The 15,660-nt window shown below is 38.5% G+C and overlaps 1 protein-coding gene across 8 annotated transcripts in view; it reads left to right on the top strand.

The window, feature by feature from the left end:
• MORC2 (MORC family CW-type zinc finger 2) overlaps positions 1-15,660 on the top strand; it is a 43,944-nt gene that overhangs the window by 1,443 nt on the left and 26,841 nt on the right. For all 8 annotated transcript variants that reach the window (XM_047762078.1, XM_047762077.1, XM_047762075.1 and 5 more), the window contains exons 2-3: positions 7,785-7,838; positions 11,465-11,499. In XM_047762078.1, coding sequence (XP_047618034.1) covers positions 7,785-7,838; positions 11,465-11,499 — 89 coding nt within the window. The remainder of the gene's footprint in view (positions 1-7,784; positions 7,839-11,464; positions 11,500-15,660) is intronic.

Raw genomic sequence — 15,660 nt, 5'->3', positions numbered from 1 at the left:
AAGAATATGCTCTTTCTTTATTGGATCGAAATTTATTTGCTCAAATGCAAACTAATTACTTGAAGTCAATAAGTTGTCATTTCAATCAAGCGTTTGCTAGGAATCCAACACGTATTCTTTGGATGGCCAAAAATTGGACTATTCTAGTATCAACTTCTCTTCTTTGGTGACAACAGCCAAACAGGTTGTAACAAGTGTTTTCTTTTTAAGAAGGAAAAAAGAAAAAAAGGAAGACATTTTTAAGTGACAACTTGTGAGAAGAAATTTTTTTTCCTCAGAAAACAGTTGGCTTTCCTTTTCTGGGAAATTCCTCCTCATCCAATATAAGTTTGTATGTGCTAATAACTTGATTAAACCCATGATTTAAATAACCTTTCCCTAAAATGTATGCAAATCACTGGACACATACTGTGTTCATGGTTCTTGAGTTTGGGAAGAGATTATCATCACCCCTCATTGGTTTGGAATGTTTCAGGTTTAATCTTTATGCCCACACTCTTGGGTGTAATCCAGTGGGATCATAACTATTTAGTCTCTTAGTATATTCATTTGGCACTTTTGAGATGAAGGTAAGTATTCTCTCATTTTATTTACCTGGAGAGATGATGAACAGCTAAATGAATGGCCCAGAGGTCTGAAGAACCACCTTCAGGATTGTGAATATAGACTTCAATTATCCAGTAATAGTAACTAAGTTTTAGTCTTTTACGGAAAAGGATAACATTTTTTGTGATGATGCCTGTAATTTTTTGTTTGCTGTTTTTCCTATGAAGGAAATAAAAACTGAGTAGTGAAGTGAATTGCCAAGTGAGAGCCTGGTTTTGTTTTGTTTAGGAAAATTCTTACTGAGCTAGAATGTTTGAGTAGGTATTGTAGAAGTCACTGAGGTGAATTCTCATGCTATGGATGATGAATTTGAAATCCAGCTAGAGAAGGTCTCTGATCAAAGGTTATGCTCATCTAGTTGACAACATAGCCTTGGGCAGAACTTTCGTTGTCTTGTATGTTTGAACTGCTACATTAAGAACATGCAGTTGAAGGACACTTAAATGTTCACAGATGATAGTGTTTGATAAATTCAGTTCTGAATTTTGAAATGAAGGGCCAGAGTCGGGATGATAGACTGGGATAATTTTGGAAGACCTTGAATAAGGCTTTAGAAACTGGATTCTTGTTCCAGCTTCACCAAAGATTTTACGTTCTAATAAAATGATAGTAACAACAGTTAATTGCTTCATGCCAATCACTTTTAGTCCTGGTCTAAAGTAATCTTTATAGCATCCCTACTGGAGTAGGGATTATTCCTGTCTTGCTTTTGAAGAGACTGAAGCTCAAAGATTAAGTTACATTCCAAAGGTTACACAGCTGCTAAGTGGCAGATTTAAGGCATGATTAGTGCATTTAACCATTAGCAAAATATGGACTTTAGTCAATTTTACCTTTAAGGGCTGTTTCCTTGTCTGTACAGAAAATGGTTTACTTTACACTTTTACTTTCCACTTTATAAACATCTTCAGTTTTAGTTTTAAATGAACCTCTAATTTGAGGATTCTAGGATATTTCTTGCTGCTTATTTCTGTTGCTACTTTATAGCTTATTAACAGTAGACGAGCAGAGCTGAAGTAAGGAATTGAACCTCAGTTGAGTCACCTGTTTGAAATTAGAGAATTTTCTGGGAATTTGACTTACTGTATTGAACTGGGACCATTTGCTTGCATAAGCATTTTGAGAGTTGAATGTGTCGTTTTGGAAGCTCTGGAATTTATTTGGATCACACCTTAGAAGTTGTTTGTTTTTGAGTGTGTTCAGTTCTGCCTGAAGACAATATGAACCTCACAGCACCTAGAAAAATTTTTGGATTGTAACAGCTTTAAGATTTTTCTTTATTGTGACCTGATTGGATGATCATTTTTAAGTTTTCATAAAATGTGACTTGTTAATTGTAATAATGGTGGCTGCATCTCCTCTGTGTTAAGTGGTGCAGTGTTACCTTCAGAGAAAGGAGGATTTGTCTTAAAATGTCTTCTCCTTTCTCCTGTTCTAATTAAAAAAAAAAAACACAAGACCATTCTAAAATGGTTTCTGACATCTACAATATTGCCATATTATGAATTATAAAAGAAATGACCCTTTGTTTACCTCCTGTTTAGGGTAGATTTTCAAGCAGAGTCCAGTTTTTGTAAGAGTTTTTTAAGAAGGGTGGAAATCAGTTTGGTGCAGTGGAAAGAGTATGGCCTTGAGAGCCAGCCAAGCTTAAGTTTGACTGCTTCCTGGTCATGTCCTCGGATAGGTCGATTTATCTGAACCTCAGTTTCTTCATCTATAAAATGGGGCTAATCTGTTTAGGAGGGTTATGTAAAATAATATTTATAAGGCAATTAGATTGTACATGGTACACAGTAAATAGATGGTGATAGTTATTTTTTGTGTTTGTAATAATAGCTCATATAAACCCAAAGTTGGTCAGTGTGGTAGCAACTTGCTGTTTGATGCTAGTCGTTAGGCAGATAAATTCTTAGTAAATTCTGGAGCATCTGTTGGCGATAATAAACAACTATCTTGAATTTTTTTGGTGTAAGGTCTGCAGTAACTACTGATGGTGATTCTCTTGATTATATCAGCATTAAGGTTTAAAGCAGGCCTAGGAATTCCAACATGAAAGTCTTAGGTTAATTTCTTTTAATACTGCATGTTGCTCATAGGACGTAATCGAAATTAGGGTTTTTAAATAAAAGTAGTTTTATGCCGTTACAGCTCTTTGGTGATGGGTTTTGTGACTGCTAGTAAAAAATTCATGTGCAGTCTAGGTGCCAGATTCTAGATGTAGCAGTGGTAGTGATGTTCCTTTGGCATAAGGCGCGTATCTTAGGTCAGTCTTGCAGTATTGCTAAGTGGTCTGATAGAGCAGGTTGCTTAAGTATAAGATGCCTGCTTTCTATGTCTATTCCTGTTGACGTATTTAGTGATTTACTAACCTGACCATGGGATGTCTTGGGGTTGTTTTATGGGTATGTGAAGTGAATGTAGAGGAACCTGTTAACTCTAAAGATGATATTTCTTAATGATTTATAATCCCGTTGAAATGTGGATTCACACTCTAAATATATTAAAGCCATTTGAATGTAAAATGGTTGCTCTAGAATTTTTCAGCTTTATTTTCTAGCAGTTTAGGCAGTTAACTCTTGACAGCATATCCAGTAATTTAACAAAAACTATCACTGTGTGATGAGGTTATGGATTATCAATTGCTTTAAATTTGGGCTGAATATAAATAGGCCGTTTTCCTTACATAATGAGTAGATTTACACGTGAATCTGTCAGTGGAAATGCTGGGCTGCATAGCTATTTTGATCATGGCGCAAATGGTATAAAAGCCACAGTCAGTTGAAAGTGAGTTTGTTAAGAATCTTTTTCTCCAGGTGGTTGATCTTTCTTGGATCATATGCAAAGAATCTAGGTTTGTGGAGAAAAGAATTTCCTTTGATGTTTATACAAATATACCTATCAAATGCTAGCTACCAATGAGTGCACCTCTTTGAATATCATTTGAAAAAAAATAAGAGCTTAAATGCAGTTGGTATGCTTTTGGTTATGATTTGAAGAATTTTTAAAATCTTTTAAAGAGATATTTAAAACTTTGGTTTTAGCATTTGTTAGTAGCATCAGTTATTCAGTTGGAGTTTTGGAGGAGATTCTGAGGGTTGTCTCTGACCTTACCAACAGTTGTCACAAAAGGTCCCTTTTATGATGTGTCAGTACACATCATGAAGGTACCCTTTAGTTACATTTTAAAGTTACCTGTTAACTTATCTGAAATATGTATTGTGGAACAGCATTGATACTGTGTGGAACAACGAAGGCATTTGGAATGTTTTCTTTAGATTTTTAAATGTACAAAGACATTTTTCTAAACTTCGTATAGAAATCAGTAACTTAGGCAGAGGTGCTTTTGTGCTTGCCTTTTTGAGGTCTTATTGAATTATAAATGCCTTTTTTTTTGGTCTTTTTAGGGCTGCACCCATGGCATATGGAAGTTCCCAGGCTAGGGTTTGAATTGGAGCTGTAGCTGCTGGCCTACACTACAGCTACACAACTCGGGATCCAAGCCACCTTTGTAACATACACCACAGTTCAGGGCAATGCCAGATCCTTAACTTACTGGAGTGAGGCCTGGGATGGAACCAAGTCCTCATGTATACTAGTTGGGTTCATTACTACTGAGCCACAATGGGAACTCCTAAATGCCTTTACTTTTTATGTGAAGGAATCAAATGTGTTTTAGTGAGAAGCAGTTGTGTTTTTTTGGCCACAGCCTTGACACATGTAAGTTCCCAGGCCAGGGATCAAACCCAAGCCACAGCAGCAGCAACACTGAATCCATAAATGCCTAAGGCCACCATGGAACTCCTGCTATTACTGTTTTGATTTTTTTGGCTTGATGGCTAAGATATCAGGATTAGTTTTCCAGAGCATTCGTATTCACTATTGTCTCCACCAAGGCCAGATTTCTATGTAAAAGTTGTAGTTTCATTCTTATTATGATTGTGTTCTTGTCCTCCCTGCCCCAGGAGCTATATTACTAAGTTTCCTTGACAAATTCTGTTTGAAATAAGTGTTGCAATAGAAATTATAGTTTTATATTCTAATACAATAACCTTCAAAATTAAAAAATATTTGGAGTATAGAAAATAATTCATTGGAGTTCCTGTTACGGTGCAGCAGAAGTGAATCCAACTAGTATCCATGAGGATGTGTGTTTGATCCCTGGGTTCAAGCAGTGGGTCAAGGATCTGGCATTGTTATGAACTGTGGTGTAGGTCACAGATGTGGCTTGGCTCCTTTGCTGCTGTGGTGTGGGCCTGCAGCTGTAGCTCCACTTTGACCCCTAGCCTGGGAACTTCCATATGCTGCAGGTGCAGCCCTGAAAAAAAAAAAAAAAAAAAAGAATTCACTTTTAAAATTTCTAAGTCATTGCCAAGTTAGGCAGGAAAATGACTGGTTGAAACTTGAGAGCAATGTTAGATTTAACTTACGTTACTCCAGCAACTCACCTTAATTTTCCACCTTTTTCTCCCTATTTAATTAGTGGCGTAATATACAGAATATTTTGTTTCTTTAGTTGATAATTTGAAGAATTTAAGATGATTTCAGAGACAAATTTTTTATTTTTTATTTAAAAAAATTTTTTTTGTCTTTATAGGGCCGCACCAGCGGTATATGGAGGTTCCCAGGCTAGGAGTCTAATCGGAGCTGTAGCTGCTGGCCTACTCCAGAGCCACAGCAACACCAGATCCAAGCCGCATCTGCATCCTACACCACAGCTCACGGCAACGCCGGATCCTTAGCCCACTGAGCAAGGCCAGGGATCGAACCTGTCACCTCATGGTTCCTAGTCGGATTTGTTTCCCCTGCGCCATGAGGGGAACTCCTCAGAGACAGAGTTTTTAATAACTGAAGATATAGGAGCCTGTCGTGACTCAATGGTTAGTAAACCCGACTAGCATCTATGAGGATGCAGGTTCGATCCCTGGCCTTGCTCAGTGTGTTGAGGATCCGGCATTGCTCTGAGCTGTGGTGTAGGTCACAGATGTGGCTCAGATCTCACATTGCTGTGGCTGTGGCATAGGCCGGTGGCTTCAGCTCCAATTGGACCCCTAGCCTGGGAATCTCCCTATGGCACAGGTGCAGCCCTAAAAAGACAAAATACAAAAAAAAAAAAAATTTGAAGATACTGATGTTTTATGCAGGTTTTTTTCCTTGAAAAAAATTTTTTTCATGTAAAATAAGAATTGAATTTTAGAAGAATTTCAACGTACTTTTCGAGAGAATTGGAGATAAAATCACTACTTTTTGTAAAAAACAAAAAAAATTTCTACTTTATTGGTGCTGCCTTTGGATCAGAAACAGATATATTCACTGATCTCATGGGGAAAAGTTCTTAAAATTCCAAGAACTGGTAATTTTAATTAAAAATTAGCGTTTGTAAAAATTTGAAGATTTACTTGAGGAAAAACAAGGGTTCTTGGACAGTTCAGTGTGGGGTATTTATTTCATAAACAGGCATTTTATAGTTTGTTTTAATATAGTAAGTGCTTAGAGATCCTAGAAACTGGTTATTTAATATTGGTGTATTTCATTCTAAATTTTTAGAAATTTTCACTTTATGCATTGGCTGAAGCTTAGTATACCAAAAAAATCAGTTGGAGTAGTTTGGTAATTTTTTAAAAATTGATGATGATAGTATGTTATATGAACTAATGCTTTTATATTTTCTTTGATCAAAACTCATAGTTTCTAGGTGGTTCTAGGTAGACTCATCTACTCTTCTAATGAGGTAGAATAGGAATTAAGTAGGAGTTAGATAGGAATTAGATAGGGGTTAGAATTAGATAGGATTTAGATAGGAATTAGAATTATTATGGGAGGAGTTCCCGTCATGGCTCAGTGGTTAACGAATCTGACTAGGAACCATGAGGTTGCAGGTTCCATCCCTGGCCTTGCTCAGTGGGTTAAGGATCCGGTGTTGCTGTGAGCTGTGGTGTAAGTTGCAGACATGGCTCGGATCCCACGTTGCTACGGCTGTGGTATAGGCCGGCGGCTACAGCTCTGATTGGACCCCTTGCCTGGGAACCTCCATATGCCACGGGTGCAGCCCTAGAAAAGGCAAAAAGACCAAAAAATATATATATATATATATAAATTAAAAAATTATTATGGGAAATAGCACAAATTAAAGAGGATGTAAATAGAGGAAGAATTGTAAGGAGACATGCATAAATCTTTATTGTGTTCTGAATAACATGATAAATGTGAATTTAATCCCACCTAAATTTTGAGCAGCCTCCTCGAGGAGGAGAAGACAATTGGCTACCCTCCTTGAAGGGTGGCTAACTTTAACAAGGGCCCTAGGAGACCATACCAAGCCCTGTCCTCTTAGGAGGAATTGTTTGGGAGGGTCTTGGGTTGCTTTCTTTTCTTTTTCTTTTTTGATTTAAATTTAACTTTTTTCTAATGACTGTACCTGTGGCATATGGGAGTTCCTGGGCCAGGGATGGAGTCTGAGCCATAGTTATGACCTGCCCCACAACTGGGCCATTACTGGATCCTTAACTCACCGCACCAGGTCAGGGACCGAACCTGCATCTTGGCAGTGACCTGACGGTTGCTGCAGCTGGATTCTTAAACTTCTGTGCCACAGCAGGAATTCCTTTGGATTCCTTTCTTTAATGTAGAGAAAGTTCTGTTTTTAGCCAAAATCAGGCAACATCAAGAAATGGATTATTACTTCCTTTCTCTCTACTTTCAAATGGAGTGTATTTGCTTATAAATTGTGCAAGACTGAATTGATGTTCATCAGTAAGTCACACAAAGGTATTGGGAAAGCAAAATGCTAACAGTTTGTCCATTGAGCATGCTTAGAGATGTATAGAAACTGACAGTTTGTTAAAACAGTGAAAAATAAATATAGGCATTTATCTAGGTAGAGTATGAATAGTGAAAACATTTCTTTTTCAGTAGTACACATAGGAAACTTTTAGTGCTTCATATGGGTTTTTCTACTCAAAATAGTTAAACATTTCTGAGTAGATATTGGGACTTGACAGATTAACACTCAAGGAAGACTAGTGAGCTCTGGAAAGACTTGAATTGTGGAGTTTAAACGTAAGTAGTGTTAATTAATGATGCAAATGGCAATTTTAGTTTTTTCCTGAAAACTTTAAAATATTTTTATAACTTTGACTCCCGTAATTTTTTTGCTGATTTCTCAATATTTGTCGTTTCAGAACCACTCATGAATTCTTGTTTGGTGCTCTTGCTGAACTGGTTGATAATGCCAGGTATGTGCTTGAAAACTTTTTGGGTCTTTGTGACCTTTGCTTTCTGAGGACTTGGGGGGAAGGCATTTCTGTTGCAAATGCAACTCACTCCTAAGAGAGACCTTTTACCCCCAAAGTATTAATAGCACATTAGTTGATACTTTATTCATTCATTGCTGTGGCCCAAGCTAAAAACAGTGAACTTATAACCTTATAACCTTCCCGTGTGTATTAGAGCAAGATAATTGTAGTGAAACACGGGGAATTAAGATAAAAAATTAGGAATCTAATTAATGGGATAGAGAAGCTCTGTTTTAATTTGTGCTCCCCAGGTAGTACACCATCTAATGTCTTTAAGATTATGCCACATTTCTGAATCTGCAAGTTCTGCATCTGTGGATTTGGTAAACCATGGATCAAAAATATTCAGAGTTCCAAAAAGCAAAACTTGAATTTGCTGTATGCTGGCAACTATCTAGATAGCAGTTACACTGTATTTGGTGTTTTAAGTAACTTAGAAATGATTTTAAGTAAGTGGGAGGATGAACATAGGTTATATGCAAATACTAGTATTTTATATAGAAGAGCATCTTCAGATTTTGATATCCCCAGGAAGTCCTGGAACCAGTCCCCTGCAGATGGATACTGAGGAGTAATACTGTATTTTATTGTTCGATGACTCTAGTTGATCAAAGCATCTATAGTTAGCAACTATGCTTGGAAGAAATCATTCTTTAGCAATGAGGTTTTATGTTTTTTACATTTTTATTTTTTTTTCTTTTTTGTTTTTTGGGTTCACACCTGTGGCATATGGAGATTCCTAGGTTAGGGGTACAACTGCCAGCCTGTGCTATGGCAATGCAGGATCTGAGCTGCGCCTGTGACCTACACCACAGCTCACGGCAATGCCAGATCCTTAACCCACTGAACGAGGCCAGGAATTGGACCTGAAACCTCATGGTTCCTAGTTGGGTTCGTTTCCGCTGTGCCACGATGGGAACTCTGTTTTTTACATTTTTCTTAAAAGATAAATTTTGTTGGAGTATGCTTAACTTAGAAAGTTGTGTTAGTTTCAGGTGTACAGCAAAGTAAATCAGTTATATGTAAACATATTATTTTTCAGATTCTTTTCCCATATAGGTTATTACACAGTGTTGAGTAGACTACCCTATGCTATACAGTAGATCCTTGTTACCTATTTATATATATGTGTGTATATGTCAGTCCCAATCCCCAATTTATCCTTCCCACCACACATTTGCCTCAGACTTAAAAAAACTTTTATTTTTATTCGAGTATAGTTGATTCACAGTGTTGTGTCAATTTCTGTTGTACAGCATATGACCCAGTCATATATATATGTGTGTGTGTGTGTACACACACGCTCTTTTTCTTTCCTTTTTTTGTGTGTGTGTTTTTGGGGCTGCACCCAGGGCATATAGAGGTTTCCAGGCTAGGGGTTGAATCAGAGCCGTAGCTGCTGGCCCACACCATAGCCACAGCAATGCCAGATCCGAGCCACGTCTGTGACCTACAACATACCTCACAGCAGCGCCGGATCCTTAACCCACTGAGTGAGGCCAGGACTTGAACCTGTGCCCTCATGGATACTAGTGAGGTTTGTTAACCACTCAACCATGACGGGAACTCCACACATTCTTTTTCTTATATTATTTTCCATCATCTTCTATTCCAAGAGATTGGATATAGTTCCCTGGGCTGTACAGTACAACACAGAGGTGGGTTCTTAGTGATAGAAGACTATAAATTTTATTGTGCAAGACTAGAAAGAAGTTTGGTTTGGTTCAAATATAAATAAGCAAAGTTCAAATCAAGATTCTGTTTGTAATTATATCAAGAAAATACTGCCCCAGTTTTATTTCTGAATGCAAGCATAAAATTCAGACATGGCATTTATTGATAAGTGTTGATGACTAATGAAGAAGAGGATAAGAGTTGACATAAGTACTTTCTAAACAGATTGACAGTTAATAAGGTTCCTGATACTCATGTCTACCAATGTCTGTGCTATAAACCTATATTGTTAACTACTTTTATTGTTATTCACTGGACTGCTCATGGAAGTGTGCTAGTTAACAAGTTGTTTAACCAGAAAACTCACATTTTCAATATTTTCAGTTGTTTCAGTCCTGTTTGACTCATAAATTTTTATTTTTTTTTTTTTTTTGTCTTTTTGCTTTTTCTAGGACCGCTCCCGCAGCATATGGAGGTTCCCAGGCTAGGGGTCGAATTGGAGCTGCTGCTGCCAGCCTACACCAGAGCCACAGCAACACTGGGTCTGAGCCGCGTCTGCAACCTACACCACAGCTCACAACAACCCTGGATCCCCAACTCACTGAGCAAGGGCAGGGATCGAACCCGCAACGTCACGGTTCCTAGTCAGATTCATTAATCACTGAGCCACGACAGGAACTCTGACTCATAAATTTTTATATTTAATTTGAAAATGTAGCTTAATGGAACTGTGAATTTGCCACCTGTTAGTTTAGTGAGACTGTAGTATGTTTGGGCAGACTGCTTTTTTTGTGTATCATACGGTGAACTGGAGATTGCCTAGGATTGTATGTTCCTGCTCATGCATTCATTTTCCCAATCTCTCTCATTTTTGGAAGTGTTTTTACGTCTTTGGGAGTAGGTACCTATAGAGCTGTTTGGATTTGAGTGGACTTTTTTTGTATTAAAACTGATGAAACATGGTGCCTCATTTTCCTTGCCTACAGTTGGCATAATTGGTCTAGATTACTTTCAAGCCTTTTTGTGGAAGACTTTGTTGATGACTAAACTTTCACTTTAGCTGATGATTGGAGCCTAGTGGAGTGCCCCAACTTCTTGTCAAATTTACGAAGGATAAGATTATGGGCTTGTGAATCAGTTTTGCTGACTGTAATATGTATACCACGAGACCTGATTTTTCTTAGGCTTTGTGGCAGATTATTGTTTTCCTTTTTTCTCAAATCTTGGTGTGAAGGAAAAATGGAAAAGTTATTAGAATTTTTTTTTTTTTTGTCTTTTTAGGGCTGTACCTGCAGCATATCGAAGTTACCAGGCTAGGGGTTGAAGGAGCTACAACTGTAGGCCACAGCCAAAGCCACAGCAGTAAGGTCCGAGCTGCATCTGTGACCTACATGGCAGCTGTGACAATGTTAGATCCTTAACCCACTGAGCGAGGACAGGGGTTGAACTTGCATCCTCATGGATACTAGTTGGGTTTTTAGTTGGGTTCTTAACCTGCTGAGCCACAACAGGAACTCCAGAACATTTTTTTATAATTGGAACCAAATGAGTGATTTGAGTCATTTCTTACTGTGTAAAAGAAATGTTCTTATTTATTCTCCTGATGTTTTCACTATGAAGTTTTTACTTAAAAAAAAAAAAAGTCCAAGTCGTATGTGTCATGTGATTATTTTAAATAATTTGGAGCTTTAGAAGTGTTTCACAGACATATAAGGAAAATTGTGTTACCAAGTGTAAAAGTATGTCTTTAATGTATGTAGAATTTATGACTTCCTGAAAATAGATTCAAAATAGTATGTATCCCACTCAAAATACTGTGTGCATCTTGATGGTTTGTATTTCATATTCTTATTTGAATCTTGTTTTTTTTTTTTTTTCTTTCAACTTTTCAGAGATGCTGATGCCACCAGAATAGATATTTATGCAGGTAAGATAGACATCAGTTCTTTCTTCTAACGCCCAGTTCTTGAAAGCTTTTATTGCTGTGCCTAAAAAGAAATGAGTGGGAAATGACTTGTTTCTAGAGCCTAGGTAGACAGCTTGATACTCCAGGTCTTAGGCAGAAACAAGGCAGCCTTGGTGAGGCATGTAATAGAGATCAGGAATACTGAGTAGGAGTTTCCTGTGACAAAAAAAAAAAGAATATTGGTGTAGAGAAACTAACACAGGGTGCCCAGATTTGTAGATCTATTTAAATAAAGGTACTAAGAGATTCATGGGGATGATGGAGTAGGGTAATGGGGAGTGAAATGACCAAATACTGCTGATTTTTCCAAATTGGGAGAGCACGTGACCAGGTTTGTGGTCCATGCAGCCAAAGAGAGATCTTGCTGAAGGCGGTCTTCTCCCTCTGCAACCTTGGTGGGGACCAGTCCCAACTTAGAGAGTTGTTGGTATCAGTTGTAGAATACTGTTTGGTAACTCAGGTGGCACTGAGGTTTGCAGAGGAGATGTTCTCAGGCCTAGGAGTCAGGTAGGTAGGAAGGAAGGCTGCTTTGATTAGAATTTAAAGATACTGACAGAATCTACTCTTTTGCTTATGTGAAACTGGCTCTGCTCTTTGGCAGTAAGAGCCTCTTTTTTTTTTTTCCCTGGAGTGGCTACAACAGTGGAAGAAATCTTGGTCATTATCGTTGCCCCTCCCTTTTTATAAATAGCTTGCTTTTTGACTGTTCAGTGTTTGTACCAGCACATTTTGGTCATTTGAATGCTAAAAACGTGAAAGTGAAATAGAAGAAGACAGCTTTTAAACCCAGTTTGGCTAGGATTGTCTAGCTTTTGTGAAAACTTGAGTGTCTTTTTTTTTTTGTCTTTTTTGCCATTTCTTGGGCCACTCCCGCGGCACATGGAGGTTCCCAGGCTAGGGGTCTAATCAGAGCTGTAGCCACCAGCCTACGCCAGAGCCACAGCAAAATGGGATCCGCGCTGCGTCTGCAACCTACACCACAGCTCACGACAATGCCGGATCGTTAACCCACTGAGCAAGGGCAGGGACCAAACCCACAACCTCATGGTTCCTAGTCGGATTCGTTAACCACTGTGCCACGACGGGAACTCCAAAACTTGAGTGTCTTTATGGGAGTATACAGTTATCATATAACCCCTCTTCTTCACGGACTGGTTTGTTAAATGGGAATATGCATATAATAATTAATTCTTAGAATCTCCAATGTCATATAATTATAAAGAATCTCCCCAGATATGGGTTTCTTAGGCTGATATACTTTGGAGCAAAGAAAATACAACAGCTAAAAGTCAACTATACTGCTTAAATTCTGAAAGCCTTCTGTTCAGAAGGCTCTGCCAAAGTGGTGAAAATGAGACTAATTTATTTTTAGAAGAAAGTAGGAAAAGGGAGCATAGCAGAAGAATGTTAGAAGAGGGTTACTAAACCCTCAGGACAGATGAAGGCATCATTCCCAAGCCATGATATGTGTCTTACATACCAGTGTGCTTTAGTGAGTAGTAGTAACAGCTACCTCTGAAAGAAAAGGCGGCTGTTTTATCATTGCACAGATGGCAGAGAATGGGCCTCTGCTCCAAGTGGTGTTGAAGGGGCAAAGCAGCAGAGCCAAGTTTATTTGGAAGAAGCTTTTCAAAAGAGATCGTCTCTGCTTTTTTTTTTTTTTACCACCCTTAGTGGGTGAATTCAGCAAGGAAATTTAGTGATTTACACTTAGAATGCAGCAGAACAAACAGTTGGATTTTAGTTTAAAAGAGAAAGGCCCAGTGTGTGTTTATTCTGTGCTCACTGTTACTGCTATTGTGCTTTGGGTGGAGTCCAAAAAGGATGTGACGGAGTCTTTGCTAAATTCTCATTAGAGGACTTAGTTGCTAATTGGAGAAACAGTTAATACTTTACAGATGATTAGAGAACAATAACTGGATCTTGAGGGAACTGTCAAGGTAGTTAAGGATTAAATGGTGTAATGGAAGCACTGAGTACTATAGCATGGTGGGAAAGACTTGGTTTATTCCAAGTACCTTGAGATTGGAAATCCTGACTGAGGTGTACCTAACTTCACACTTTCCTACCTCAGTGCCTTGTTAACACATTAAACAGTAGGAATGAAAGTAATCTCATTATACAAGTAGAATAATAGAATTAGTAGTATACTATAAAGTTTTTGTTGTTAATATATAGGGGAGAGTATTTTCCTGTTTTTCATTCTGAAGCCAGATTGATATGAACTAGGAAATCTCCCTAAACATCAGGCGTAGTTTGAACTCATATTTTAATTTAAAGAAGGGTGAGAAAGGAACCAGACTCCCTTACCCAAAGCATTCCTGTTAGATAGAGCCGTAATGTGCCTGTCTGAAGTAGACTGTGTTTTATTGACTTTCTGGAATTCCTTGGATAGAGACTGCCATTCCTCAACATAAAAGATCCCTTTTATGTTGCCAGGTCAGTGGTTAGTAAAGGGAAAATTAGTTGGAGCAAATGTAAATGAGATGAATACTGCTCAAACAGATTGCAAAATATGATGAAGTTGGGTGTCATCCTATACAGCCTCTGCTAAGGACATCATTTTATCACCTCTGACTTTTATAGTTCCATTTCACATCTTTTCTCCAACTTCTTTTTTCCTTTTCTCCAGTGGGAGTGGAGGAGGAATGTCAGGCTAATTTGGAGAAGACAGACTCGGTCATGTTGTGGGAAGCTTATATGTGCAGCCTTCCACACTGGTACCATAATGGTATATAACTGCTACCAGGGTCCGCACAACTGCAAAGAAGGCAGTTTGGCTTTGCCCTCCCTGTCTTGCTTCTAATGTATGTTGGAGGAGGGTGGGTAGCAGACAAACTCCAGCTGTTTAGATTCCCCTCTGTCCAGAACTACCCCCATCTTCATAAAAATTCTTTATTGGATGTTTCACATATCACTCAATTGACTGATTAAAGTGAATGGAAGGTGTTAGAATTTGTCTCTAACTGGTGGAATGTCTGGGGAGATGGCTTTGAGCAGGGAAGCTTTCTAGTTCTTATTGGCTCTAGCTCTCCTCCTCAAAGAGTGGTCCACTGGTGGACCGTGTTGGCATCACCTGGGAGCTTGCTAGGAATGCAAATTCTCAAGTACCACCTCAGACCAAGACTGTTAGGCTCTCCAGGGTAGAGCCCAGAATCTGTATTTTAACAAGCTCCTAAGATGATTCTTCTGCACACTGCTTTTGCTCTAGCTGACACGCTTCTCAGCCTCCTGCTTACACCCTCCTGCTTACCAGATCTGCTACAGAGAGTGGCATTGACTAGACTGTAAGCTCCATGAAGGCAGTGGTCACATCTGCATTGTTCATGGCTCCTATCTTCATCACAGATCCAGGCATATTGAATAAATGAGTGCTTGGGATAAACATTGTAGCCCAGTGAAGATGCCATTCTGCCTGTTTACAAAGCTGAAGAAAGTTAACAAAATTTCTGCTGTGTCTGCTAGTCTGTCTTGGCCTTGGTGTGGTGCCGCACATTGATCGTGAACCTGGATACTACTAGCTGCTTATAGGCAGTAATGTCTGTAGCCAGGAGGATCCATAGGTGCATCTCTTACCTGTGTAAACTGTGTGAAAAAGCTTTGAAATGGAGTCTTTGAGCAAGAAAGGGATCTCAGACCCACCATTAAGTGATGATTGTGTGTTAAAAAGCCTGTGAATCTGGTTCTAACAAACACCAGGGCCTGTAAGTAACTTCCTAAGGTAGTGTTTAAGAAATGCCAGTAATCCTTGGGAGGCCTTTCTGATGCATTTGGCTTGAGCCAATTTTTGATCCCCAAACAGTCTTCATGTACATTTTTATGACTAAAGTGTACAGCAAATGGCTCTTTGCTAGATTTAGAAGACTTCCTTTACCAAACTCTGTTCTTAAATCAATTTGAAACTCCATATGACGTTGCTTCCTCCAGAAGGAAATTTCGGAAACTTTTTGCACCTTTTTTGCACTTGCCTCTGCTTACTAGATCTCACTTGAATTTTCCAGATTCTGATAAAAGGCCCTGCCACAAGGAAAAGTTTTCTTATCTACCAATAGTACTTAGAGGAAGGTCCTTGTCCTCAAACTTTCAAGAAGCACTTGTTATTAATGTTTCAGCAAAATTCAG

This window comes from Phacochoerus africanus, chromosome 15 (assembly GCF_016906955.1).
Source record: "Phacochoerus africanus isolate WHEZ1 chromosome 15, ROS_Pafr_v1, whole genome shotgun sequence".
NCBI classification, from domain to species: domain Eukaryota; kingdom Metazoa; phylum Chordata; class Mammalia; order Artiodactyla; family Suidae; genus Phacochoerus; species Phacochoerus africanus.
The sequence above is the reverse complement of the archived record's forward strand: the minus strand, read 5'-3'. Positions and strand labels throughout refer to the sequence as shown.